The sequence below is a fragment of the Semicossyphus pulcher genome, unplaced genomic scaffold (assembly GCF_022749685.1).
Source record: "Semicossyphus pulcher isolate SPU_LCO1_2020_fin unplaced genomic scaffold, fSemPul1.0.p SCAF_14, whole genome shotgun sequence".
Lineage (NCBI taxonomy): Eukaryota > Metazoa > Chordata > Actinopteri > Labriformes > Labridae > Semicossyphus > Semicossyphus pulcher.
In genome coordinates this window covers 2,014,719-2,041,513 of record NW_027211648.1, presented here as the reverse complement: position 1 = coordinate 2,041,513, position 26,795 = coordinate 2,014,719, and the positions used below count along the sequence as shown (strand labels likewise).

Here is a 26,795-nt window from a genome sequence, read left to right as displayed (position 1 = left end):
GTGTGTCAGAATTTGAATTAAAATAGTTCTCAATAAGTTAGGTTGGTCTGATTTAACAGCTTATAGACAATGCATGTGACAGCAGAGTCGAAAGACATTGATATGGAGCCTAATTATAATCTGTTTAAAAGTTCCTACAGAGTAAAAATGCTCCTGATAAACCATTTATTTCAATTAGAGCAGAACTAATAATGGAAACCTTCACAAGTTATTACAATACGTTAATTCTAATTGTTTGGCAAAGAAAAAGAGTAAAAGAGTCACTTTCATTCGCTTTCATAAATGTATTACCATCTATCATTAATTATTGATAAATCGACTAATCTTAACAGGTCTAAGTGAGATGAAGTAACAGTGATTAAAGGAATTGGCCAATACCAAAGTTTGGACACTGTGAGAGTCAACAGTCGTTTAGCACCCAACTTATGAGATTAACCTGCTGTGTCCTCCAGCCGCCGCAGCCAGAGGGCTTTACCACTCCTCTCTCTCTCTCTCTGTCTCTCTTTCTCTCCGTGTCCCTTCCTTCATACCAGAGTCACTCCTCCTGGTCAAACCTGTTTGATTCTCTGGTCCACCCAAAGCAGTTTACCTGCAGCACAGAAAGGAGTGACTCTTGCAGAAGGGGGGAGGGTAAGGAAAAGAGAGTCCTGCTTAAACAGGACGACCAGGGCTGGGTTCATCCTCGTTTCATCTCATCAGAAAGACAAAGCAAATATGAACAGAGCAAATATGACGGCTGTTTTAAGATGTTTACGGGGAAACCTGTCCAGGGCTTTGAAACTAACATACATGAACATGTACTTTTAGCTTGTAACACACCGGTTTGATTGACTTAATCCTCAGCTGTAGCAGTTCATCGGTGAATTGTTGCTTGACTCTTCATTTACTGCTTACCCCTTCCCTACATGTTTCCTTCGCTTCATGTTTATTACGTAAGTATCTGTGTTTTTACATTCCGATTCCTTAGCCATCCAGACTTTATATTTGGGATCGTCAGGCCAGCCCCTGGGAGACTTAAACCCTTTCCCACCGAAACAGGTTTTTCTGACACGGGAAGACCCGCTTATAGATGTCGATTCCACCTATACTCTTATTATTTCCCTAAATATATCAAAAAGAATAATATTCTATTTATTTCGTCCACCTCAACTCAATCTGCAGAGTGTTGATTTACAATTTCTTTTGTCAGAAGTCATGAGAGCAAAAAAATGAATCCCTATCCCTTCTATTGCCACCAACTCAGAGCTTAGCCCTGCTGATCCTCCGCTTCACACACATGCACAAACACACACACTAATCCTCCTTCCTCCTATATTCCAAGAGAATACATCTACATCTTAAATAAGAGCTCAAGACCTCCACAGACTTGTCGCAAAGTTACATATTTTTTTGAGGATTATTCAGAAATTACAGCTCAAAAAGAGGACGAGATGAAACCTGAGGAATACAACACGTGTGAACTTCAGACTGAAAACACAGCAGCAGCCCCTCATCCTCTCCCCCCCACGAGCGGGGTGATGAATGAAAGAGAAAACAAACAGAAGTGAATCTCTTCGTTCACTGACTGGTAATCAGCTGAGCTCAGTCTGCATGCTGGTGGTACAAAGCCCTCATCGTAATCCCACTAATCTGCACGGCACTAACTCTGTCAGTAGGTCATCAGCAGCACGGCTCCTCCACTCGTTTACATAAAAAGATCTCATATCACATCGCTCATGATTCTGATTGGAAACTACTTTAACTTTTTCGCAAATACATCAAAATATGTAAACACTCAGAAAACAGCAGATATTTTCCTCAATTTGTTGAGAAAAACTGGGACAATGAGACAATCTTTCTTACCTGGTTCCAACTTAATGATCTTCACAGCAGCGAGCTCCCCGGTTTGTATGTTTCGAGCCTGAAAGACAAGAGCACAGCTGTCAACAGGGCTTCAGAAATATCACAATTCTGTTACTGTGACAGCTTTACCCAAGTTGTGTTCTCACTGTTTATGAAAATAGTCATCATCAGCATCATCTCCATGGCTGGGCCTGTCTGCTTTTAAACTGTCGTGCACCAAGGACAGGCTGAACAACACGTTTCTAGATTGGCGATGCGCGAGCCAGCTGTAACCGTCACCGTAATTTTGGCGAACTCACTACTGACTACTAACGCTAACTACTACTAATTACTACATTTCAAGCTAGCTACGTTTCAACAAGTTGCCACTAAACGACGGCAGAGACGTTTTGTTTTCACGATGGACGGGGCGGTTGGAAATTTGCATCGTGGACGGGGACCATGCAGATTCAGGTATCCAGGAGGAGATGCCTTGGCAGGATATTTACCAGGTAATTAAACATGTTTTGCAGAAAAACATATCAGAAACAGAACTTTTATATGTCCTAAAACATGACTGGAGCTGCTCTTTAAGCTTCGGAAGTCATTTTTATTGAAAACTGCAAAACATTTCCTAGTCCAGCTACTAAAATGACACTCGTTTGTTCTGTTTTCCTTCATCACAGCCTTTAGGGAATTGTATTGGTCATTTTCCGTATTATCTGAGATTCTATTAATCAAATGATTAATCTTCATCATTTGTATGGGAAACTCATCAGCAGGGATTGCTTATAAACAATTCATTTGCAGGAGAAGCTCTAAAAACATTTTGTATTATGATCAATCTGAACAACTGGAAAAATAATCAACAGATGATTTAATAAGCACAGCATCATCAGTTGCAGCCTTGATCGTTACATAAAGCACAAATATAACGTAATACTTTATGGTGATGGGACATCAGTTACAGTTTTGGCCTACACTACAATTTAATAAAAGTTATCTCCATATCAAAACAATAACAAAAGTTTAGTTTAAATCTAGCTTGATATGTTGAGAAGCAGCAAAGGCTCATGGGAGGCTTTGTTGTTAAACCGCCACCACTGATGAAATCATGTTTAAGGAGGATGCAAAGTTAGAGACACGGTTATTTATGTTTTATTATCTAATGTAACATGCAACCAAATAAGAGCGTTACCTAAAAAAAAGATTTCTCTGGGTTTGAACGTTGCTGGAAACTTTGGGATTGTGAACATACAAACTCAACAAATCATACAACGTAGATCAAGTCGTTTTAAAGCACAAATGTTACGTATCATACCCTCAAACTAATTAATGCCATTTGACTTATCCTTCCATCATTTGTGAACTTTCTATTCTAAAGTAGGTTGTGTTCACTCTCAAATCCAGGTCAAGACGGGATGCTCCCTAATCCGTGGGAGTGAGGCGACGGGGCGAGCAGCTAAATCAACCGTAAACCATAAAACCCTCCAGCATAGCCACCTCTCAACACAGGGAATGTGCTGCTGATTCACACACACACACACACACACACACACGCACACGCACACACACGCACAATACACCACACAAAGCTTTAACTTGTTCTGCTCGTCTTCAGCTGATACCACATGTGCATAAACACAACACATAACAGAGAACTGTTTCATAAAAACGGAGAGTTGTTCGGATGTGTATGTTCAGCTTTCATCTGTGGGAATCGAGTATTTCAAGCATGTTTAAGTGATAAGCGAATACTTCCTTTCTACCTGTTTCTAGCTTTACATTTCCTGAGGTGGCGAAAACAAACCTGAGAGCTTAAACCAGAAAGGGGAAGTTCTGAAGTTAGCGTTCAACTGTGTGATACAACAGACTGACAATGAAGACTTAACAACCTGAAGCAAGACAGAATGAGAAAAGTCTGGTGTGTGAAAGACCTCTAAAGAGACAAAATCTGACCCAAGATCAATCACTGTCAGCCTGAGGGAAAACCAGGTGTGCATTATGTCTCCAGGGAGCTAAGGTTCAGCTAAGTGCAGTGACAGTGTAGACACTGACCGCCGGGTTGGAGGTCTTTGGTTCCTTCTTTGCCGTATAACTTTGATACAAACACTAGACATTTCCGTGCTGCAGGAACTTTTTCATAAAACTGTTTGAGGAGCTTCTTTTCTGTGTTTGTGCTGCCAAACTGAGAACATTTGTACCCCTCAGAATGCCCTTGAGACTGACTTTTTAAGCTCCTATAACAGAGTAGGTATTCTCACAGCCCAAGAGGAACCTTGAGTGAACTCGAACTCGAATTGTTGCTAACGCTTTGTTACGGACATGCATCTTCACAACAATCAACATTACCGTAGGCTGAAAGCTACCGCTAACTACAGCACCGGTAGCTAGCAGGATTGCAAACTCGACATGGTGAAAACAGATGGTAGGCTGTAATTTTTGTGTGTGTTTTGAATGTGTTTCAAATGAAAATATATTGAAATGGAGTTGAAATAACTTGTTTTTATTAATGAATAGCTATAGAAAACTTTTTTCCCTCTGGGACACCCCCAAAAACAGACTGCGTCTTAAATTTGGGGGTGACTTATATTCCGGATTTTGCGGTAATTGCATTTGAAACCATGATGTAGAGCATATCTCACAAGATATAAAAGACATTTATTGGCACTGTTACCTGGCCCATATTGCTCATACTACTCTCATGGAACGATTAGCTGTGTTTTACATGTTGTAAAGGAGTTACCAGGGGTTTTTGGTTTTAGTAATAAGTACCCTGTCTGAATTAACAGGGCTACAATTACCAATGGTTCCTGCTGTACATCCTCTAAATTGTGAGTCCCAACTTTCCCTTGTGGAAAAAAACTCTCATATTGTAGCTTGCAGGCCTCAGCGCAGCTAAAAAGATAGTTGAACACTGGAAACCTCCTCTTGAAGGAAGGCAAGGAACTTTCCTCAGCAAGAGTCAATAAGGAAATACATATCACAATTTTAATGCAGACAAACTTGATATCCAAGTTAAAATATGTTCTCTGTAAGACAGGACGCTTTATCTGTGTGGATTCTATCAGCCTGTTGGTTGGTGGCAAGATGCTGAACTGTTGGTAATCAAAAAAAGTGATTAAAAAACCTGTTATTCATAGTAATGCAAGAGTTCCTTTAAAATGTCAACATGGCAGCGTGTGCTGGAGTTAATATCAGTCATTAGCTTGTTGCAAAAAACTGTTCTGCAGCCTCTTAATCATATATTGATTATAATCATAAATCAGAAGTGGCCCAACCCTACCGCCATCTTCAATTACCGGTGTGATGGCTTGTTGTACTTTAGAAAGTGGACCAAAACACAGGCAAAGAAAAGACTGAATTTTTATAGGTACTGTTTGTGGCAACTCATTACCCCCTCATGCAGACTAAAAAAAAACTAAACTAAACCATTAAGAGTAAACATCGGGTACAAAAACTAGGATATTATGGCAACAGACTACATTGAACACCGAGGATATGACATTGTAAAGATAAAGGAATCATTATGAGCAGTAATGACAGGAAGCAGGAGTATGCTACTCTTAAATTCACATGTAATAAGCCAGCTAAAGTGAAGAACGTGGTGCCCATTAAACTTAAAGTCGGCCCAGCAGGCTGAGGAGGACTTTTCCCAACTTGAGGTGTTTCCGCTGTCAGTGCGGCCCTGAACACACCCATAGAGAGACGCATGTTTAGACAGGGGCCTGATCATATTTCAGCCCCGCTGCAGCCCTCAGCCCTGCGAGCTGTGGGAGAATACCAGGCGCAGCATTCCACCGGTGGCCTGTCTGGGGGTGGAGGGGAGGGGGTGCTGGCCACAGAGCCTTTGTATGGAGAGGGACCATGACAGGCTGCCTGAACTATCACACTGTGGATCAGATGGGTCGTCTGTTTTCACCGTGGCAGATGGATACACAAGAAAAGTCTCCAGCAAAACACAACTGGCCGGAGCCCACAGGCTGAGGGAAAAATATGGATGATTCATCTTGTTTTGCAGGACAGTTTCTGTCTAGATTTTCATTTTTCTCATTCTTAACACAAAATGACTAAACTTCAGTTTACAGTGCCTTCAATTTCTCCAGTACATGCAAACTCCAAAGGTACTGTTCCTCCAAAACTCCATCTCCTTGATACTTATGGGGATAAAAAGCAACCTTGTCTTTGGATTTTATGCAGTAATATGAAATCCTCGTAATACTTTGATTATTTGAATTTTCTATGCACAGTTTGACCATTTTTTTAACAAGATGTGCATAATTCCTTGACAACACAGATGTTTGAACTCGGGAACAGTACAGTCCTTGTGAACTCAGTGCTTGTTTGACTCTTGAATGATTGCAAACTGCACCAAGTTTCATTTGAGTGAGCAAAACTGGAAATTCTTATGGGCAGGAAATAAATACAGTACGTTAATGGTAACTTCTTTTTCCTCTCTAATCACATAGATATCAAAATGCTGCAGCTGCACCATCTTGTCATCGTTATTCAGGGGATTTTGTAGACCTAAAGATTATCCACAAATTTCAACATAATTAATTCTTCTGTTCAATGATTGATAGTGAGAATATATGCACTTTGAGGAATGACTGCTGCTGCTTTAATCATGCGGCTTTAAACATTAGATTGGTAACATTTTCTCTACCGCTAAACCAAAAAAGAGATGTGATAATTGCAGGCAGATACAAGCGTTTAGTGTAAAAGCCAACTTATCACTGATAAGCTTTAAAACTTGAAACCCTGCAGTATTTTACAAAGTACTATAATATTTGTGTTATGGGCCATCCTGAATAATAGGTACTGTTTGTTTTGGTACTTTGGGTACATTTTGATGCAGAATGCCAGACTTTAACTTGTAATAGAGTATTTATACACTGTAGTATTTCTAGTTTTACTTTAGAAAAAGATCTTAATGCTTCTTCCACCACGCTGGAATGGACGCAGAAGTTGGCCCTCGTTCAGCAGCTACTGTCAAACGTGTCAGCCACATGTTATCATGGCTGCTAAAACAAACAACACTCTGCCTTAAATTAGGAATGAAAAGTCATGTGATTGTAAGCCAAGATGTCTCCAGCTCTGGTGGTGACAGGCTGTGGGAACCAGCAGACTTCACTGTACCTTGTACACGTCTCCATATGTGCCACTTCCCACCCTCTGAATGAGCTCAAAGTCATGCTGGGGGTTCCTCCTCTGGATTTCTCCGCTTGGCCGGGGAAAGATATCCATGGTCGCTGGAACAAATCGATCCTTTACATTTAGTTGGCTTGATCAAATTTTGGTGGCAGTGGGTGGTTTGACGAAGCGAAGGTCCTGAATATAAATTGATCACTGTTTACTCAGACTGTCCTTCTCCTGGCTCCATGTCCTGAGGGAGAAAAGTTCAGGAAGAAACTGTTAAGAAAATATTTACTTAACCTGAAGAAAAAAACTTGACAAACATTTAATCTATGTGTATCATAGCAACAGAACAGATAAGGGCATTGATCTGTCACCCAACAACTTAATCTTTGGGGAGACTGGGGACAGTCTCAACACTCCCTCAGAGGCTATTTGGACTAGACCAACCACATTGAAAAACATAATAATTCCACTCGTCAGCTAATAACTCTTCAAGACAAATACATATGACATGAAAAATTATTCATTATTTTCCGCCGATAAAACAACGCTTTCTTTTTGGCTTAATGCTCGATGATTCTCTAAAATAGCTTGATGTTACGACATAAGCTCGGTGCAAGTGTGCGCGTGCACTGCATGCACCATGCTTCTTCCCTCAAGCGTGAAGAAGGGTGCAAGATGTCTGCGGTACAGCAGTTTTTCAAAGTTTCCGAAACAGACAGCAAGTTGCTATTTGCAGTGGTTGCTCAGCATTGGTCATGCGAGGAGAAGCCTGTAATTGTATGAATATTACAGTTTTATTTGAAAGAAATGTTAATATAAAAATAAATATGGCATTTTGTACATAACGTTTAAGTAGTTTTCTGATGCCAGTGGGCCACTACAATAAGAGAAGGCATATCAATTCCACTACAAGGGAGACTTGATGTTTGTAAGTTTGTAAGTGAAAAAAACATGTGCCTAATATTTCTGTATGGAAATAGGTAATCGGCTAAAATGGTTGGAAAATATCGGATATCGGCAAAAAATCCAATATCGTGCATCTCTAGTCAGGGACATAAATAAATTAGAGTTCACTTATTTACTCTCTTTGTCTCAGCATTATATTTGCAATATCTTTGTTTTGCAATTACATTATATTATGATTATAATTTATTTTTTTTAGTTAATAGATGAATATATCTATAATAGGTTGCAACCGTCCCTGACCTGCAACTCTTTCCAGGGTTGGGGTCAGTTGAAACATCTGACCATGTCATAGCAGACAGGTGTAATTCTTTTATATACAAATTTGGTTGTTTTAGTCCAAAGAGGCTCTGAGTAGCAGAGAAATGCAGAAAGTGTTGCAACCGTCCCCAGTCTCCCCTATTTTAAGTTAGCTGTCTTCGTTTCTCTTGATCTACTCCTCAAGTTAAAGTTACTTGAAGCTCGAACTAAAAAGCAGCTATTACTTAAATAGCAGCAGATTTTGTGTTATGTTAGCTTGGATACTGTAGTCACTCCAGCAAATAGCCAGCGCCAGACATTACTATTGATAGGGTGAGTTAGGAGCTCCAGCAATGCAGGCAAGTCAGCTAGCTAACAGCTAAAGCTAACTAGCAAAGCTTAGCTACTAACTTCAACCGTTCCTACCTTTTACACTGCAAACACCACAGATCAGCACGTCTTGCATTTTAAATCTCTTCCGAGGCCGTTAACAGTACGATGGCGTCGAAAAATCGCCCATAAAATAAAAAGCGACCCTCTTTTGTTATCGAGGAAACTGTAATAAACTTCAGTTGAGCGGCTGCTGGTGCTCACTCCGTCTGCATCAGAGCGACGGCAGGACAGACGTTACAGTCAAGAAACCCTGCATTAAGTTCAGCCGTTGACATGTCATTTCCCTCTGCTGCCAGTTTCACAGACTCAGCTGTAAAAAAAATAACGGCAAACTACATGAACAACGTCACGTATTACTCTTAAATGTATTCCGCACAATAAAAAACATCAGCCGAAAAAGCAACAGTCTGTTGCTAATCTCTGCGGAGTCGCAGTTACAGGATCCTGCTGCTGCGTTCAGGGACAGCTCGGAGGATCCATCGCCCCATCTGAAAAACACAATACAATGCAAAATGTCTGGTCTAATGATGGGAATTCTGGCTCTTTTCAATGAGCCACACAATTTGACTAAGCTCATCAATAAGAGCCGTCTCCAAAACGGCTGCTCTGTTATTATTTGTTCTAAGTGTTAGGATACACGATGTTTTCAAATATTAAATATTAACTCTGTATGAACTGCTGTAAATACCATCAAACCCATCACCCAGCATAGCACGAAAAAAAACATTATTTTGTGTTTCAGGGAAATTCATACACGACCGTTCCTCAGTGGTGGAAAGTAACTATCACTGTCAATATTCTAATGCCTCACCTGTCATTGGTAGGTTACTTACATTTTCAGCTATATTGTTCTTTGACTCCACAACATCCAATATATTTACGATGGTCCTCGAATGCAGCAAATGTTCCAATCTCCTTGTAGTTACCGCCACCTGCCGACAAAATCTGAAAGTGTATCTTAACAACACACTGGATGAAAGAGGCTTTAAATCAATTGATACCCTGACTTAACATGCTCGGTGACTGCACTTATTCTAACACAAAGCACGGTGAACCACAGTCATTTTCCTCTGCTGATCGTTACACTGAGTGTGGTTTGAACAACAGACAACAGCGCCCCCTGGCGGAATGTTTGAGCCCTGCTCGACGCTGGCAAAAAAAAAAAAAAAAGCTCCATCATCATCCTTCTGCGATGCGAGCATCGTTTTGGCGGAGCATCCTCCCAACCCCTCGACACTCATGACTACCGACTAGGGTCGCTAATTATCGGACAAATAGAGGGATACAGGCAGCATTATGGCGAAGCACCGTAAAGACAGAGACAGCTGGGGTGAGTGTACGTACATTTGATTTTTAATGCTTTCTCTGACGCACATAGGATTTTTTTATGCTCCTGTCGAGGCGAGGGTGTAAGCAATGCAGCCAATTACAGGTTTATTTCAGACTCCATGATGAAGGGCTTGCTTTCGTTATGACAACACTGTGTATTTATATCGATACTAACAATTTGTGATGCTTTTCGTGGTGAGAAATACATATTTTGGGGATTTTTGCATGGATATCGGTCAATCCAGGAAAACGGACAAATTACAACAATCATTGCCTACATATCACCATTAAAACCATATTAATCAGCGTACTGGAAACACAATGTATGCTGATTATTGAGGCTTAAATTGTGATATGTATTTCAGGCCTGTAAATAACCTTCTGGTTTTATTGTTATCACACTGAGCCTCTTGTGATGGTGCATCACCAAATTATGTAATCTTGCATCAGTAACTAGCTCTCATCACATCATCTTAACGTTCATCATCACTGCTTTCATCATTATCGCCTCCGCCACAGTCATTATGATGATAACCAGCATCCTAAGAGTCACTCACATCCCTCTACGGCTCATGCTGACTTTAAATTCAGGCCTTTAAGGTGGAAAAAAAGGACTGAATATTTTTGTCATCTGAGACTTTATCTGGTCTGACCCACTTTAAGCAAACTCTGCTTCTGACGTCTTCGGTTGTTTTAAGGGCAGCAGCAGAAGCATGATCAGGTTAACCAGGCAGGCGTTGGTGCTCGTGCCGGGCCCCGGTGTGTGTATGTGTATGTGAGGCCTTTGTAGGAGATGAAAAGTCACACTGACAGTCCTCCTCAGGCCTGAGAGGAAACCACAGATGATTCCTCCTTAAATTATTCACCGTGCATTCTTGGCCTCCTGCATTAATGTTTTAGCACGCTCCCAAAATGTGTCCCTAAATCTCGTCACGGTGCCTTTGTAAGTCTCACAGGCATGCTTAATTTGCAATTACATCCTCAAAATGAGCATCACAGCCACACAGAATGGAGGGAGTGATGCTTGTGAGGATTTTTTTAACCTTAATTCTTGTATGCTTTGATGAAAGGTCAGACACAAGAGTGTTTTAGCATAAAGTATACATCAATGGGATTTGAAGGCTAAATCCCCCCCAAATACCTGCAGCAGGATTCACTTAAACGCAACTTTATTTATACAGCAGGTTTTATTCAAACATGCAGCCCAAAGTGCTTCAATATCAACAAATATGACACAAAAGAGCAATAGCTCCAATTTTGCAAGATCATAACACTAAAACAGAACATTGTTAATTAATTAAAAAAAATAATGAATAAAAAATCAAGCGAAAGTAAAACAAAATACGCTATCCGACTTGATAGTTAACAGCACTGTCAGCAGCACATGTAGCAGAACAAACAGTCTGCACTGGAAATAGATGACTACAGTAATTTTAAGTAAGACCTTATACAAGGTTTTATTAGTAAGAAAGCAGCCTTGGAAAAATAGCATTAGAGATTAAAAAATACAAAAAACTTTGATTAAAATTTGGACAAAATTAAAGATGATCTCTGAGGTGTGGAGGAAAAAGTCATGTAAAGATTTATAAACAAGTAAAAGAACGCTAAAATCAAAGACATGCAGCTTGAACACTCCACATGAGACAGCAGAGATTGGAAACACACTGAGTCACTGCCTGGAAAGCTCCGGAAAGAGCTCTGAATGCACATGATCTCATTGGATACAAACAGATGGGATGGATATCATGACGCCACTCATTAGAAGTATTAACAAGCTCACAGGCAATGCTATTGATCCGGGGCTGACAGGAAGGAATAATGGACTCAACTTTCCTGTTTCCTCGGTTAATGGACCACTAAGTTTCCTTATCGTCGCTGAGAAGAGGTTCAAATGTTCTTTATGAAATGCAGCTTTGCTTTTAATACAGCAGTATACTCAGAGGTTCTAAATCTGTAAATGGGCCTGATTTGATTTATGCCCCGCTCTGAAAACTTTTTAAAAAGAAAATGTGATGCAGAATACTAGTAATAACTTCATGTATGCTTTAATAAAGGTTTTTTGTTTTAGAAGCAGCTTTCTGCGAACCTTTAATGAATCATTAGAGTGCTAAATCGTTGCTCATTCATTCAGCTCTTGGTATACAGAGATGACTTTATTATCAGGTCACAAAAGTATCAGTGTGTATATTTTCCTTTATGCAAACACTTGTGAAAACAGTTTTTTCTGAATGTAAAATCATGAAAACAATGCTGGAAGTGTATTTGAAATGTTTCATCAAGCAGTTAGCAGTTTACCTTTGCATGTTCACATCGGTGCAAAGTCTGTGCATGATCCAGATACAAAAGGTCTTTTGTACTCCAACTCAAAAAATCTCCAAATCAGAAGTCATATTGGTCAAATGTGAATTTTTTACTTTATAAAACTGCTATCAGGCTTAAAAATTCAGCACAATTCGGCCACCTCAGGCCGTAATTGTATATTCTCTTTACACACAACTTTGTTGGCAAATACAACGACTAACAGCATGAAAATATTTGTTGGTGACAGCCACAGTGGTAGGAGAGATGAAACTATCCATTGATGACTTTAGAAAGAGCAGCAGAAATCACATACTGTGTCCATCATGGTTTACACAGGTTTGAACTTGACACATGTATGATCTGCCTCTACAACTACATTATTTGAATCTTCTCCCCCTCTGTTGTTTCCTTCAGGGTCCCTCAGTGACAAAAATGTCTACGACTGGAGCTCAGAGGAGGAGGAGCCGGACGGACGAGCCCGGCCCGTGCAGGTGCTGCTGGTCAAAGACGACCACACCTTCGAGCTGGACGAGGCGGCGCTGAGTCGCATCCTGCTGGCGGAGGAGGTCAGAGAGCGCGAGGTGGTGGCCATCTCTGTGGCCGGAGCTTTCCGCAAGGGCAAGTCCTTCCTCATGGACTTCATGCTGCGGTACATGTACAACCATGTAAGTATCTTAGCCTGCGTTTTTAACACAATTTCAGTTTTAAACAATATTTACTGTAACTTTCTAAGAATGATGATATTTTTTTTCATCAGATTACATTTATTACAAACTTAGTAATATTTTGAGTAGGAAAAAGGTCACGTTTATCTTTATGGTTGTTTCTCACAGTAGTTTTTTCTTGGGGTGTCAAAGGAGGTCAGTCCTTGTTGATTGAACGGGAATTGGTATTTTAAAAACTAGTATCTAGTTTAACATATTTTTCTAAAGGACTAACAGGTCCTCCAGTAGATTGCTTCAGCTGGCAGCCATGAGATGGGCTGTAATGGCTGCAACATAATCATTGGGGGCCCTCGGCCTGATAAAAGTACAGTATGTCTGCTAAAATTTCTTGTTTTTGTGACTGACAGGCTCAGATTGTTATTCTAAGTGTGTGACAACATTGCAGAAAGGATCCCTAACTTTTTGCTGAGGGGTAAGTTCATTTTTAAAGCCAGAAACAACTCTGAACATCGCTCTCTTTAAAGCCACCAAACTCCATTGACAAAAACAGTAATTTTACCTTGCAAAACGGAACAGTTGCTGTTATACTTGCTGCTTTGACTGGTTAGTTTATTAATGTTATTGTGCTGTGTTTGATCCAAGCTAACTCTTTAAAACACAAAAGTCACATGACCATACAAACAGACATGACATCGTGGCATCATTAAACTCCCTTGTTCTGCAAGGCTAAATTACTGTTTTTGTCAATGGAGTCTGGTGGCTTTGAAGGGAGCGATGTCATGGCTGTTTCTGGTAAAAAGAAACGTTTTTTCTAAATGGATCCTTTCTGTAATGTTATCAGACACATAGTAGAACAATCTAAATCTGTATGAATATGCACCGTTTGCCCAGAAAGATAACGTTGCAACTTTGCACCTTAATTGTGATTGCTATTTAAACAAGATAAGGTCAGTATGAAATTGCTCGTCTCATATCTCAACATCTCATATTGCTCAGGCTTCTGAGACCTGGCTCGGAGATTCAGACGAGCCTCTTACCGGCTTCTCCTGGAGGGGGGGCTCGGAGAGGGAGACCACCGGGATCCAGATCTGGAGCGAGGTCTTCCTGGTGGACAAGCCAGATGGGAGAAAGGTGAAGTCTGTTACTGTTTACCTTTCACTCATGCAACAAGGTACAATGTGACACAATTAAAGATCACACAGATACTTTTTCAGACTTTGTCCAATTTGATATCTTGGAAACGTTCTCCACGCCTTTAAATTCAAAGTTGCAGACATTCACTGTTTCCCAGTGAAATCACACAGATGTTGGACACTTTTAACTCGCCTCTTTTATTCATGCATTAGTCAAATGTGTCGTGTTTCGTCTTCACAGAAGGAAGCAGCAAAGTGAGCAAAAAGCCAGAGTGCTTCTGATTGTTAGCTTTGAATTGGGTCACAATTTATTGCAGGTATGTTGTTGGTAAATCTGAGTAGGTGTGGCCCTTTGAAGAAACCAAAACAAGGTGATGAGCTCGGAGGAGATATAACTCTTCTCTAATCCTCTAACTGTGTATAATAAGAGGATTTAGCCTCTGTGGTGTCACCCATTGGTTTGTGGACTACAATTTACAAGCCTAAAGTTTGGTGTTTAGCTGTCGCCATCTTTCTTTTTTGAGGACAGAGTTGAGATAATCTTGAGAGGAGTGAGAGGTTAAACACAAAAGTTATCAGCTAACATTAGCAACAGCACTAGTAGTTATTCAGGATTACAGTGATATTAATTGTGATGTTTATATTTGCTTGTGAAAAACAGGCTTTAAACAAAGAAACAAATTCTTTACTTCAAGAATAAATTAACATCCGGCTCCTTAGAGTGTCTTTAAAGGGGGGGTATTATTCTAATTTCAAGCTTCATATTTCACTCTGTAAAACCTGTGGAGTAGCTTAGTATAATTTACAGTTAAAAAAAAATGCTCATGTTTCTCCCACTGGTGCTCTGTGCAGGCCCTCATACAGCCTCTGTCTGAAACAACTCAGTCAGGTCTGTCCCTTTAAGAAACCCCGCCCCTAAAAGCCAGCTTTCTTCTGATTGGCCAGCTCTCTGAAGTCCGCTGTTGCTGCACTTTGTGACGTGAAACCTGCCATTCACAGCAGCCTGCAGACTGAGCTGAAAAGCCTGGTTGATGACTCCGACATACTTTTACCTACAGATCAGAAACTTGAGCCATCCAACATTGTAACATTATATATACGTCTGAAAATGTGAAGCAGCATAACACCCCCTCTTTGAACCCAACTGAACGTTTAACGAGACATTTTTTGCTTTTGCACGGATTTGTCAATCCAAATATAGCCATGCCCTAAACCATACCTGGCGAATGTCCTCTAAATGGGACCATCACTTTCAAAATGAACATCATGCTGTGTTGAAGAAGACTTTGAAAGTAACGATTTAGACCAGAAACTCATTACGGAAATGTTTACTTACAAATGGATTTCTATCTGCAACCAGTTAAGTCGCCCCCTTTTTATAAGAATGCAGGTTTAAGGCGCTTCTGCTTTCATGTCACAGGTGGCCGTGTTGCTAATGGACACACAGGGCACGTTTGACAGCCAGTCGACGCTGAGGGATTCAGCCACTGTGTTCGCACTGAGCACGATGATCAGCTCCATGCAGGTACAGTGACTTTCACCCGTGTGACCCAGCTTTACTGCAGTAAAGACCATTAGTATGCATATTTATGTTAATTCATGAATGAGGTTCGCATATTTAGCCATGATAGCAGCGTGATGCTAGGCGTGGTCTGTCTGTAAGCCACTGTGGTCCAGACTGAAACATCTCAACCACTATTGGATGGATTTATTTCATTCGTAGCTTTGACTGAAATGTCAACAAAAAAGAAGCAACATGACACTGCAGAAAATAAATTGTAGTCATCTCATAATCCCCTTATTTTTAATCTATCGCCATCGCTGGGTAAAATGTGAACAGGTCCAACACTTGATCAAATACCTGCAAAACTCACGACCCATCAGCCTCAGCTGCACTATGGGTTTTGTGCTAATTGAAGGTTAGCATGCTAACAAGTCAAACTATGAGGGCACACAAAGTACACCTTCTAAATGTTAGCATCCTAGTTGTGAGTATGTTAGCTGGTTGATGTTAACATTTAGCTGAAAACATGGCTGTGCCTTATAAAGCCTCAAAGAGAGGTTAGCACAGCGGTAGATTAATAGGTTATTAAACATGTACACCTGATACTTCCTTTTGGAAATGCTTTGTATGTAAATAAATGTCTTTTTGTTTCAGGTTTACAACATCTCACAGAATGTTCAAGAGGACGACCTTCAGCACCTGCAGGTAACACTCTCACGTGTAAACACTAATGGATGGTTATAAGCTCAAAAGTCCAGATCTGGAACCTTCTGCCACATAGCGTGTTAGCATACTGCTACATTCATTAGCTTCTCTCAGAGCCAGTTATCCTGTTATGAACTGATTTTCTATATGAGCTGCGTTTCCACCACAGTAACTGCAGCAACTCTGTGTTTCAACCTCAGGGATCAGAGTCTATATTACATTTTGGCGACTTTATTTGACCCCTAACCGTCCGTTCTCAGGTGGTAAAAGTTACCAAAAGTACAGGAACTTTGATACTCTGAACATTCCTGATTGGTCGAACACCTGCAGCAAGTCATTTCAGCCAGTTAGTTTTGTTTTTATGGCTCAGTCCTGCAGTGTTTGCTGTTGGTGCAGTTAACGTTAAATAATCTGATGTACCTTTAGTTCCTGAAAAGCAGTTCTTGGGGCTAAAAGTTACTATAGGCTGACATACTACTGTACATTTAAAATCTGAAGTTTACTCCTGGTCCAAACCCTCCTGTTGGTCGCTGCTACTAAAGAACAACATTTGAAATCCTCAGTGATTTTGTCTCCTTCATCTTTTTTCAGCTTTTCACGGAATACGGCAGACTGGCTATGGAGGAGACTTTCCTCAAACCATTCCAGGTACTTTAGAAATCTATTTCCCCTGCTGGTTGGGTTTGTAACAGTGTGAGGACGTCATACACATGTCAGTTACACGTACAGATAGATATAAGTGTTGTTTGCATCTTTAAATATTGTCTTGGTTAGCGATGTAAGGAATTTAAGTGTTCTGGTCTGGTCTGTCTCCTTCAGTACAACACTGTCATAATAAAATGCATTGTTATTTTAAAATGGAAACGACGACAGCCATCGAAAGAAATTCACACAGTTTGAAATGATATCAGAAAAGACGTTCGAGCCCTGAGTAACTAACAAACTGACAAATTAACCTGGCTTTGTCTTTATGTCCATGTGTCTTTTTGCTACACTTCCTCCTCTGGTGTTTATTTCTCGTGTGGGATCCTGAGAAACCAGGATCAAAACTTAATTATTCCTTGATGGTGAAGTTTCAGTTGGGGAAAGACAAAAGACGTGTAACTGGTTTAGAGGAACTTTATTTGAGTTGTATATGATGGATGTTCATTTTATAGTTACCATATTTAGTTTAAGCTGAGGAGCTGTAAAAACACAGAGGTCGAGCTTGTTTGTTTAATATGTAAAGTTTTCTGGGTTGTTGTTTTGTGTCCCGTCTTATCTTTGAGATTTGGAGTCTTGTTTGTTGTTGTGGATAGTGTTTATTGTTGGTATAAAATATCTTGTAAAAGGATATCATTAACAAGAGTCACATGGAACCTTTTTCCCCTCAGTCCATGATTTTCCTGGTTCGAGACTGGAGCTTTCCGTACGAGTTTCCCTACGGGCAGGAGGGAGGCATGAAGTTCCTCGAGAAGAGGTTGAAGGTGAGTTTTTATGAGGCTGAAGGTCGGAGTTCAGAGACTGAGGCACGTCTAAAACTTGACTCGTGTGTTTGTGTTTTAGATCTCAGAGAACCAGCATGAAGAGCTGCAGAACGTGCGTAAACACATCCACTCGTGCTTCACCAACATCTCCTGTTTCCTGATGCCTCACCCGGGCCTCAAAGTGGCGACCAACCCGCACTTTGATGGAAGAATCAAAGGTACACTTCCTCAATCGTGAACAGTTTCTTGTTTAGATTATTACCCGCTTTAAACATTTCCATATCTTACTATACAAATTAAAATTAAAAACAAAGGTTATATGTTAATAATATAGTCCTACAACCAAATACATTCCAGGTTTTAACACTGTTAAATATGGAAAAGTGAAAAGGGGGTGAATACCACAACATACTATATACATAGTATTTGGTTCATAGTATCATAACAACTTGTTTGACTTAATTTTAGTGGCACATGGTATGAATATGTCCGCATGCAGCCGGAGCAGAGCCAAGTTTAATAAAACTGTTTAGGAGCAGGTGGTGAGCTGTAGTATCTGAGAAACAGCGCCCCCTGGGAAACAAGCAGTTTAGCCTCCAAATGTTATCTGCCATGAATCACTGATCTGTCTCTCTTGTGAAATTCAGCACAGACTGTTCACACTCACCTGCCGTGGCCTCTTTTCTCCATCCAGAGATCGATGGTGATTTTCTAAACAACCTGAAGGTCCTGGTCCCCTGGCTGCTCAGTCCTCAAAACATCGACGTGAAGGAGATCAACGGCAGCAAAATCACCTGCAGAGGCCTGGTGGAGTACTTCAAGGTGAGAACAAAGGACCATGTCACATGAAACACACCTTATCTTTTGAATATTTCATTTCATTTACTCTATATGGAGAACACACATAAGATTTCTGTAAATGTGACAGTGTAGCCAGTGAGCTAATTTTCAACGGCAGTCCTTTGACAGGAGCGACGACAAATTTAAATACAGTAGAGAACAAGATGCTACAAAGACAGGCAGGGTAAAAACATAAAGACTAATGCGTTAGCGCAAATTCGTTTTAACGGCACCAATTTTTGAGCCATTAACTCAGGTGCGCCAGGCGACGTGTCCGAACAGCATCACTGGCATTCAGGAAAACTCAGTTACTACCTTCAACCATCCTTTTCGTGGAGGTCTACTCTGAGTATTAGTAACTATTGAACAGATCCTTTTATGGTTTACTTTAATGCTTTTCAGGCATACATCAAAATATACCAGGGCGAGGAGCTGCCACATCCGAAGTCCATGCTGCAGGTACAGTTGACTCTTTGAAACTTCTTTTACTGCTTTTGTCTTTTACACTTATAGACGTACACCACCGTTCGAAGTTTGGATTCGCCTGCTAAAAAGCTTGAACTGCTACAAGCAGAGAGGACCATCTTTTTTGCTTCTCGGTAAAAGAAATTCCTTTGACAAAAGGATGTTTATTTTATTTTAGTGAAAAGTTATGTTTTGTACACGAAGAACAAAACACTGAAGAACGGTTCAACCAGACTGAAAGAGCAGACAGACACAAAGACAGGTCTGAGCAACAGTTAAATACGAGGATAAGAAACAATGGGCCTCGTGCTGCAGTCCCCTCAATTTCTCTTAAATAAAAAAAATAAGAGAAGTCAACGCCGGATGCAAAAAACGTTCTTAACCATCCCAACGTGCTCTTACCCAGGAGAGCTGAATGATGAATCCCACATGGTTGATTTTTTGTAATTGGCACAGGTAAACACCATATAAGGGCAGGTGCATGATGTGCCCTGTGCACATCGGGCACAAGGAGAAGAAGAAATGCCACTGAAAAAAGAGAAGTGAAGAAGAACTACATCATTAAAATTCCCCTGAAAACATATAATAATCTCCTATATTTTTTATGTTTCTCAATTTTAAATCTGACATTTCGGTGCACTGGAAAAACAAAGAGTTATTTGATGTACTTATCTTGGTAGGAGTGCTCTCCACCAATCGTAAAATTTTCTCTCACCTAAGAGAAGAGCAAAAAAAAGAAAACATTGGGGAATCCCGGAAATTAATGGGTACAAAAATCGTGGATAAGATCAAAAAAAGAGAAAATTTGTTCGTATATCGCTTCTTGCATGAGGCCCATTAAGTCAAAGTAAATTATAATAATAAGTAGGATAAGTTATTGGTTTAAGAATCTGGTAGTTTAGCATCAAAATTCATTCAACAGGAGCAGGGGCCTGTCTCAGTCTATGTACTCTATATTGAGCTAACAAGCTGCTAACAGCGTGTTGTTCAACAAAGCTGCTCTTAAAACTTGGTTTAACTGGTCAGCACTATTAGAATATTGGCTGAACTTATTGTGCACTATCAAGTCACAGTTCAAACCAGTCCAATTAATCTACTGAGCAGACTGTTTCCAAAAGTATTTAAGCCCCATTGCACCGCAAACAAATTCAAAATTAAAAGGTGATTTGATCATTTGGTGATTCTACTTTTGGCGCTGAAAATGTTTAAAACTGTAAATGGTACATTTGGTGACTCCCAGTGGTTTTAAACCTGTTCAAATAACCATCATTGTAGCATGTAGCATGTAAATGTCAGAAGAATCCAAACTTTGAACCGAAGCATGAAGCATATTGTGGTGAAGAAGTTGTTAAGATGCGTTGAGCGTCTGTTCATCTGAAAAATAAAACATCTCTCTTTTTTCAGGCCACAGCAGAGGCCAATAATTTGGCAGCAGTAGCGGCAGCGAAGGATCTGTACAACAAGAAAATGGAGGAGGTGGGTTAAAATGTCGAATCCCCAAACTGTGCCCAGGCTGTCTCGTGCGCCTCCTCTGACCCTCTCCTCATTCTGCTCCCAGGTCTGTGGGGGGGACCGGCCCTTCCTGGCCCCCAGCGAGCTGCAGGCCCGGCACAGCACCATCAGGGAGGAGGCCCTGCAGGTGTTCCGGGGCGTGAAGAAGATGGGAGGCGAGGAGTTCAGCCGCCGATACCTGCAGCAGCTGGAGGGAGAGATCGACGAGGTGTTCGTCCAGTACATCAAGCACAATGACTCCAAGAACATTTTCCACGCCGCCCGCACGCCAGCCACGCTGTTCGTGGTCATCTTTGTCATGTACGTGGCTGCGGGCATCACAGGCTTCGTGGGCGTGGATATCATTGCCAGCTTGTGTAACATGATCCTAGGTCTGGCACTGATCACTCTCTGCACCTGGGCCTACATCCGCTACTCCGGGGAATATCGAGAGCTCGGCGCCGTCATCGACCAGGTGGCTGGTGCACTGTGGGACCAGGTAATGCAAGAAGAACATTAAAGGAGTTCAGTATAAATCCGGCTGTCAGCTAAATGAAGATTTGAATCAATACTCACCGAGTTCATCGTTTTAATAATGCAGAGTCTTTTCACGCTGTTTAGAAAGATAAAACACACTTCTGCATACGTCCACATTCAGAAAAATCAAACATAGATGCATAAACCTACGGAAGCCCAAAGCGGACACATACATTTTATTTACTCTGTTTTCCTGTGATAACGAGTTCATTTAAGTTGTTTTCTCGAGATTTTGACTTATTTATCTCGTTATCTTGAGATACCAAAGCTGGTTTTTCTCGTGATAACGGGATTATTTCAAAACAAAACAAGCTGCTCGCGATGTTACAGAGCAGGACATGCCATGCTGCCATTGCCCACACTAATGAGGGAAGTTAAGCCTGTTTCTATGTCCGTGTTGTTTTTTTGTTTGCAGCTCTGGGGATACGAGTTATGATCATGTGACATTACGGAGGGGCAGGTGAATCAAAAATAAATTAACAAGTTGAGATCTCGAGAAAACAACCGGAAACAACTCGTTATCACAGGAAAACTAAGTAAATAAAATGTATTGTTGTATGTAAGTGTTTCCTTAAAGAAAAAAGCCCACATTATCAAGGGGTCAGACAAAAAACATGGAAGTCAGTGTTCACATAGAACACTGAGAAAGAAGTGAAGAAAAAGACAAAGAATAACAACAACAATCTTTCAATAAAAAGCACATCATGGCAGTTTCAAAGTGCTTCTCAAATGCAGCAAAATGAACGTGACATATCAATTAATAAACCAAACAAACGAACAACAGAATGTTAAACAAAGACATACTGTTCACAGAAGAAACATTTTTATCAGAAACAATCAGATTAATTCTCTTTGACCACTAGAGGGCGACAATCTCCTTTAAATCAGAGGCAGAGTGAGCGAAGCTTCATGGTCTGTACAGCAGTAATGACTGTGTTTTATCTGTGCCTCTGTGTGCTAACATTATGTTTATTTTTCTTTTTAACGCCTCTGCAGGGGAGCACAAATGAGGTAAGTGGAGCAATTCAGGTGGGAATATTTACAAAGGCAGGGACGGCAGGAGCATCTTTTGGGGAAAAAATGTTTTTTGTTTCTTTTGAATTTTTTTTTACCTTTATTTAATCAAGAGTGTAGTCTCACTGAGTTTAAAAATCTAATTCATAAGAGGCTGAGACAGGCAGCAACACGGTTACACTGTTGAAGATTTAAAACGCAACGTATAACAATTCAAAAGAAAATCAAATAATCCTAAACTCAAAACATCTACAGCCAGATGTCCCTGCGTTTCAGTCGTTCAAAAGCACTTTTAATGCATGCTGTGAAAGCAGCTCCCGGACATTCAAATTAGAAAGTAAGAGTGAAGAAGGTCAAATATAGCATTTAAAATAAGAGTAAAGCAATGTCTGCGTCTACAGGTGGACCATCCGTCCACAGGCTCTGCAACGATGGTACCATAGACTTCAGGAAGTAGCCATGTTTGAAAAGTGAAGCCAATGCTGAAGAGCACTAAACCTGCATTCTTTCTGATGGCCAGCAGGGGGCGACCCCACTGGTTGACAAAACAAAAATCTGATTGGATAGAAGTCTGTGAGAAAATGAGCCCACACTTCTCTCTTCATTTATTCCCTCAGTAAACATTTTATCCTTTAGTTAATTTTGCTCCCATTTAGAATAAAAGAGACAACAAGCAGGGGGTGATTTAGAGCGTGGCTACCGTGTGACTGAAAAGTTGCTACCTTGGCGATCTGAAAAAGGTCTTGTTTAGTGTTTGGTTCTACAAAAACACACTTTAGGCACAGTTTCTTTGTAGGATGTTTCTTGCTAGCCAACATAAGGACCCCAGTTAGCATCATAGTTCTGTGAATAACAGACACATCTGGCTAACCAAGCTAGCACTAGCATTGGCTGACATATTTGCAAACCTAAGCTCCAAGCTCTCGCTTTTACCTCAGTGAACATTTTCCTGATGAGTTTATGGTCTCAGTCTCTAGTTTCAAGTCTTCTTCAGTACAGCATGATGTTCATTTAGTCACTGAGGCTCCCATGTAGAGTCACACAGAGCAGAAAGCAGAGGAGGATTTAGGGCGGCTGTTTGGTCGTACTTAAAGACAATCTGAGCACTGGCTTTCATTTAATGTAGAAGTTTGTTTGGTTTGAAGCCTGTTTTCTGCTGGCCAAAATTAATATCACAGTGAACTATGAATGCCCTGTGCTAACAAAGCTAGCCCAAGTGATAGTGTTCGCAAACCCCTTTCTCCTCTCCATCTCCAAATGTGGCCACCCTAAACTCCAAATAACAACATAACAGCTAAAATGCTAATTTAAAGGCCTTAAAGTGTCAGGCCACAAACCAATTGATAATGTTACAGTGGCTACGTCCAATTCTTTTACACTTTGGATGCTACATTATTTAATGTTTTTTAATCCTTTCATGTGTCACGTAACATAGCAAAGGCTGCATGACGGCGGAGCTTCGTTACGGCACTGAGGCGGAACTGCCGTGTAAAAAGGGCTATAGTTTGCTCTCTGGGTCACAATCAAAATTCCTCCTCTGCTTTCCTACCGTGATATTATTTTAAGCAATGTTTGCGAGTTAAAGTAACCTGTAACCTCCTCTCTGCTCCACAGGCTCTCTACAAGCTGTATAATGTAGCGGCCAATCACAGGCACCTGTACCACCACGCCTTCCCTGGGCCTCAGGTGGAGGAGGACGCCGAGGAGCAGGACAAGAAGAGGGACTGATTAGAGGAGACAGCAGGGACTTCCTGTTAATGGACAGGCGGAGGAAGAGGAGGAGCATCCTCACCCATCAGGCACTCTTTTTTCTGGTATTGGCTGGTGCTGCCCTCCACTGGCCCCCCTACCCTAAACCCTAAAAACGGACTGTATAATGTTCATGTATAGGTCAGAGCGTCTCCTCGAGCGATGGATGCCCTCATCGTCTCTCACTTCTTGTCTGTGAAAATAAATAACCCCTGTACAGACGCTGTATTCACTCTGCCGGAGGAGACCTGAAATCCAACCTCCAGTCAGCTGTTGATTTCAAATCAGACGGGTTTGTTTTTTTTCTCATCATTTAGCACCAACAAAGATTTTCAAAGTATAGCCAAACGTGTGACCCCCCTACATTTGTGACGGTTGTTCTGTTATTTAAAGTTTAGTGCTGTTTATAGGAAACAATATCTATGACCTGCGATGTTTGAAAGCCAAAATATGTACTGTATGTTAAACAATGAAGCGTTCCAAGCATCATCAGCATGGTAAATGGTTAATGTGCGTCATCTTTAAGCTCTTAAACCAGGTATACTTTATAAAAAATGAGTTTTAATGGTTGTGACAAAGTGGTTCTGTGCCATGACATTAATTTCACATGAATGCAGCGACCTGCAGACGCCTGGTGGCACATTTATTAGTTGTAAGCTGTTTGTTTGGTTATTTTTGACTGGATCAGGGAGTTCCTCCGCGCTGACCTTCACAGCTCGGGGCGGAAAGACAAAAAACAATAACAGAAGTTCAAGTTTACACGACACACAGCTGACATTATCCCTCACTTTAGAGTCCGCTTGCAGTTTTTGTATTACGCAGTGATGCTCTGTATGTGTGTGTTTGTTCTGTGAGGTTGAGAGGAGGGGGGCGGGGGACGTTTCCATTGTGATGTAGAGTCAGTGGGCCAAACCATTGTTGTGTTTTTTTTCTCTCACTGAATGTTCGAGCAAATCCGAGGAATGTAGCTGTTCTGTGGCCGCTGAGGAGTCAAAGCTCGTTGTGATTAGGCGGGGCGACGGGCCTGATTTGGAAAAGGATCCTCATTCCACATCGCTTTCATCGTCTTCACACACTTAAGTTGAATCATCTGTAAGAAAACAAACTGTTGCATGGTGAAGGAGGCCTGGCCCCGCCCTTTTTGTTGCAGTTGTTGGTGGCTTTGTAGACTGTTACTGTACATTTGTAAAACTGTGCTAATTGTTTTTAGCTTCTTGAACGACCCAGAATCACAGAGCTCACTGTAAACGTCTGCATCACACACAGCCGCAGCACTCGAGTGTGTTTTCTGGTCTCCGACAGTACAGGAACACTGTCATGCATATTTAGCAAGTTTATACTGAGGTTTGACCTCAAGGGTTGGAAATTTAAAGGCACTGCAGCAGAGTGGCTTCTTGAGTCTTCCACAATGTGTAATCAACATCAGCGAGGCCTTCACATAAAGAAACCATCAAGGAGTATTTTCTTCTTCATGCTGTCCATTCATAAATCAGAGAGGTAGCATTTTGTTGACATTGTGTTGCGTTCACTCTCCAAATTAAATAACAATTGAAGATTTAATCTGTAAAAAAAAAAAAAAAAACACTCGGGAAAATGTGCCAGAAGGTTTTATCTGGGATTCAACGAGTCATTCCTGAAGCAGCCCCCACTCATCAACACCAAAATCAACTCTGGATCTCACGGGAGGCAACTCGTCACTGCTCAGTTTCCACACGCAATTTCAGTTACAAGCAAATAAATAAAGTTGGACCAAATTACTGAAAACTAGACTTGGAGTTTTTTCTTTAAACATTTCCATCTTTTAGTCTGAAAAAAAATATTTAAATGAGTTTCTAATATTTGTTTTATTCTCAATAAAATGAATTATTTATTATTTTACTTAAAAAGTTTGAATTTAACACGAGATACTTGTGCCCTAATGATAAGCGCTCAGTGAAGAAACCCCTCCCCTTGTGCCCTCATCCCAATACTTATAATTAACCTCCCACATGGCCCTGAGTGGTCACCACAACACGAGCAGCTTTGCCAACTTCAACAGACCCAGGATCCGTTCATAAGACATCGCTGATACTACAAAAGTGTTTTAAACACAAAAGAGAAAAACAGAAAGAGGTGTGTTAGAAAGAAGGCAGGGAAGGTGAGGTGCCCTGTCCTGGCCAAGCACTCGCCCCCGCCGGATCGGGATATACGCTCTACCTCCCGCTACTCCCTCACTTTCATGAGGGAAGAGAGGAGAGAAGAGAGAGCAAGGAAGATGAGGGATTAAGGCTAAGGTAGGGGGTAACCCGAACCCCAAGCCAATACTACCTAGCCTACCACATGGCTTTTAACGGCCCCCAAGTTCTCTACAGCAGTTAATAGCTACACTATGTTTATCTTATCTTTCTGCTGCCAACTGTGGCCAAAAACTACTGCAGTATGGGAGCTGTGAGTGAACCAAAACAGTGAAGCTGCAGAGTTTAAAGGTGACACATGTTTTTCTATTATTCTAAAGTTTTTGAATCACGTTGGAAAAGTTTGTTTCTCTTTAAAAATTGTATACACATTTTAATTGTATTCTTCTTGGAGCCTCTCCTTCCTCCTGAAACAAACAAGCCGTTTTGCCATTCAAAGGTCAGACCTTAGCCACGATTGGCTGACAGTATTTGGGGTGAGCGCGTAGCCCCTCCCCCATGTGGCCACACTGCACGGTCACTCCAAAGTTGTAAAAAACATGGCTGCTCTAGGATCGGTTGTTCGGCCTTCTAGTTAAACTAGGAGACACTTTGAAGTCGCTATTTATTTCTTCCAGGCATTATTTGCTTTAAGCCTGTTTTATGCTAGTCAGGGTGAGTCAATATGCACAAGTGTTAGCTCCACTCTCATGCACAAACATAGCTGTGTCTTAATTCAGGGGCTGCATCCTTCAAAGGACGCGGTCTACGGAGGACAAGTCATTCGAAGGCTGTGTAGATGCTCATGCTGAACTGAAATGGGACGGTCTGGTCTGCGGAGGGTTTCCTGTTAGCGTCACCAGCAGTTACCGCCCTTACCTTTG

General features: G+C 41.0%; 2 protein-coding genes across 6 annotated transcripts in view; one reads left to right on the top strand and one right to left on the bottom strand.

Moving 5' to 3' along the window:
* The window catches only part of map4k5 (mitogen-activated protein kinase kinase kinase kinase 5), a 44,238-nt gene extending 35,262 nt beyond the window's left edge, over positions 1–8,976 (bottom strand). For all 4 annotated transcript variants that reach the window (XM_069661363.1, XM_069661364.1, XM_069661366.1 and 1 more), the window contains exons 1-3: positions 8,593–8,976; positions 6,961–7,207; positions 1,843–1,900 (exon numbers count right to left, since the gene is read on the bottom strand). In XM_069661363.1, the coding sequence (XP_069517464.1) occupies positions 1,843–1,900; positions 6,961–7,068 (166 nt within the window). In that variant the 5' untranslated portion in view covers positions 7,069–7,207; positions 8,593–8,976. The remainder of the gene's footprint in view (positions 1–1,842; positions 1,901–6,960; positions 7,208–8,592) is intronic.
* Positions 8,977–9,738: 762 nt separating this feature from the next.
* atl1 (atlastin GTPase 1) lies at positions 9,739–25,528 on the top strand. Of its 2 annotated transcripts, none has more exons than XM_069661943.1 (14): positions 9,739–9,889; positions 12,604–12,854; positions 13,851–13,985; positions 15,408–15,512; positions 16,146–16,196; positions 16,788–16,844; positions 17,570–17,662; positions 17,742–17,880; positions 18,357–18,484; positions 18,905–18,961; positions 20,372–20,443; positions 20,526–20,957; positions 21,992–22,006; positions 23,624–25,528. In XM_069661943.1, the coding sequence occupies exons 1-14, from the start codon at positions 9,856–9,858 to the stop codon at positions 23,735–23,737; spliced, it is 1,683 nt and encodes a 560-aa protein (XP_069518044.1). In that variant the 5' UTR covers positions 9,739–9,855; the 3' UTR covers positions 23,738–25,528. The 2 variants fall into 2 exon arrangements, with proteins under 2 accessions (XP_069518044.1, XP_069518042.1); XM_069661941.1 differs by having other exon boundaries at positions 9,739–9,895.
* The last annotated feature ends 1,267 nt before the right edge of the window (positions 25,529–26,795 follow it).

Bases quoted from the DNA above. Each gene is read 5' to 3' on its own strand.
- atl1 (XM_069661941.1), top strand. From the start codon at position 9,856: ATGGCGAAGCACCGTAAAGACAGAGACAGCTGGGGTGAGT. The intron at 16,197-16,787 runs GTAACACTCTCA...ATCTTTTTTCAG, and splicing joins ACGACCTTCAGCACCTGCAG to CTTTTCACGGAATACGGCAG. The intron at 18,962-20,371 runs GTACAGTTGACT...CTCTTTTTTCAG, and splicing joins ATCCGAAGTCCATGCTGCAG to GCCACAGCAGAGGCCAATAA.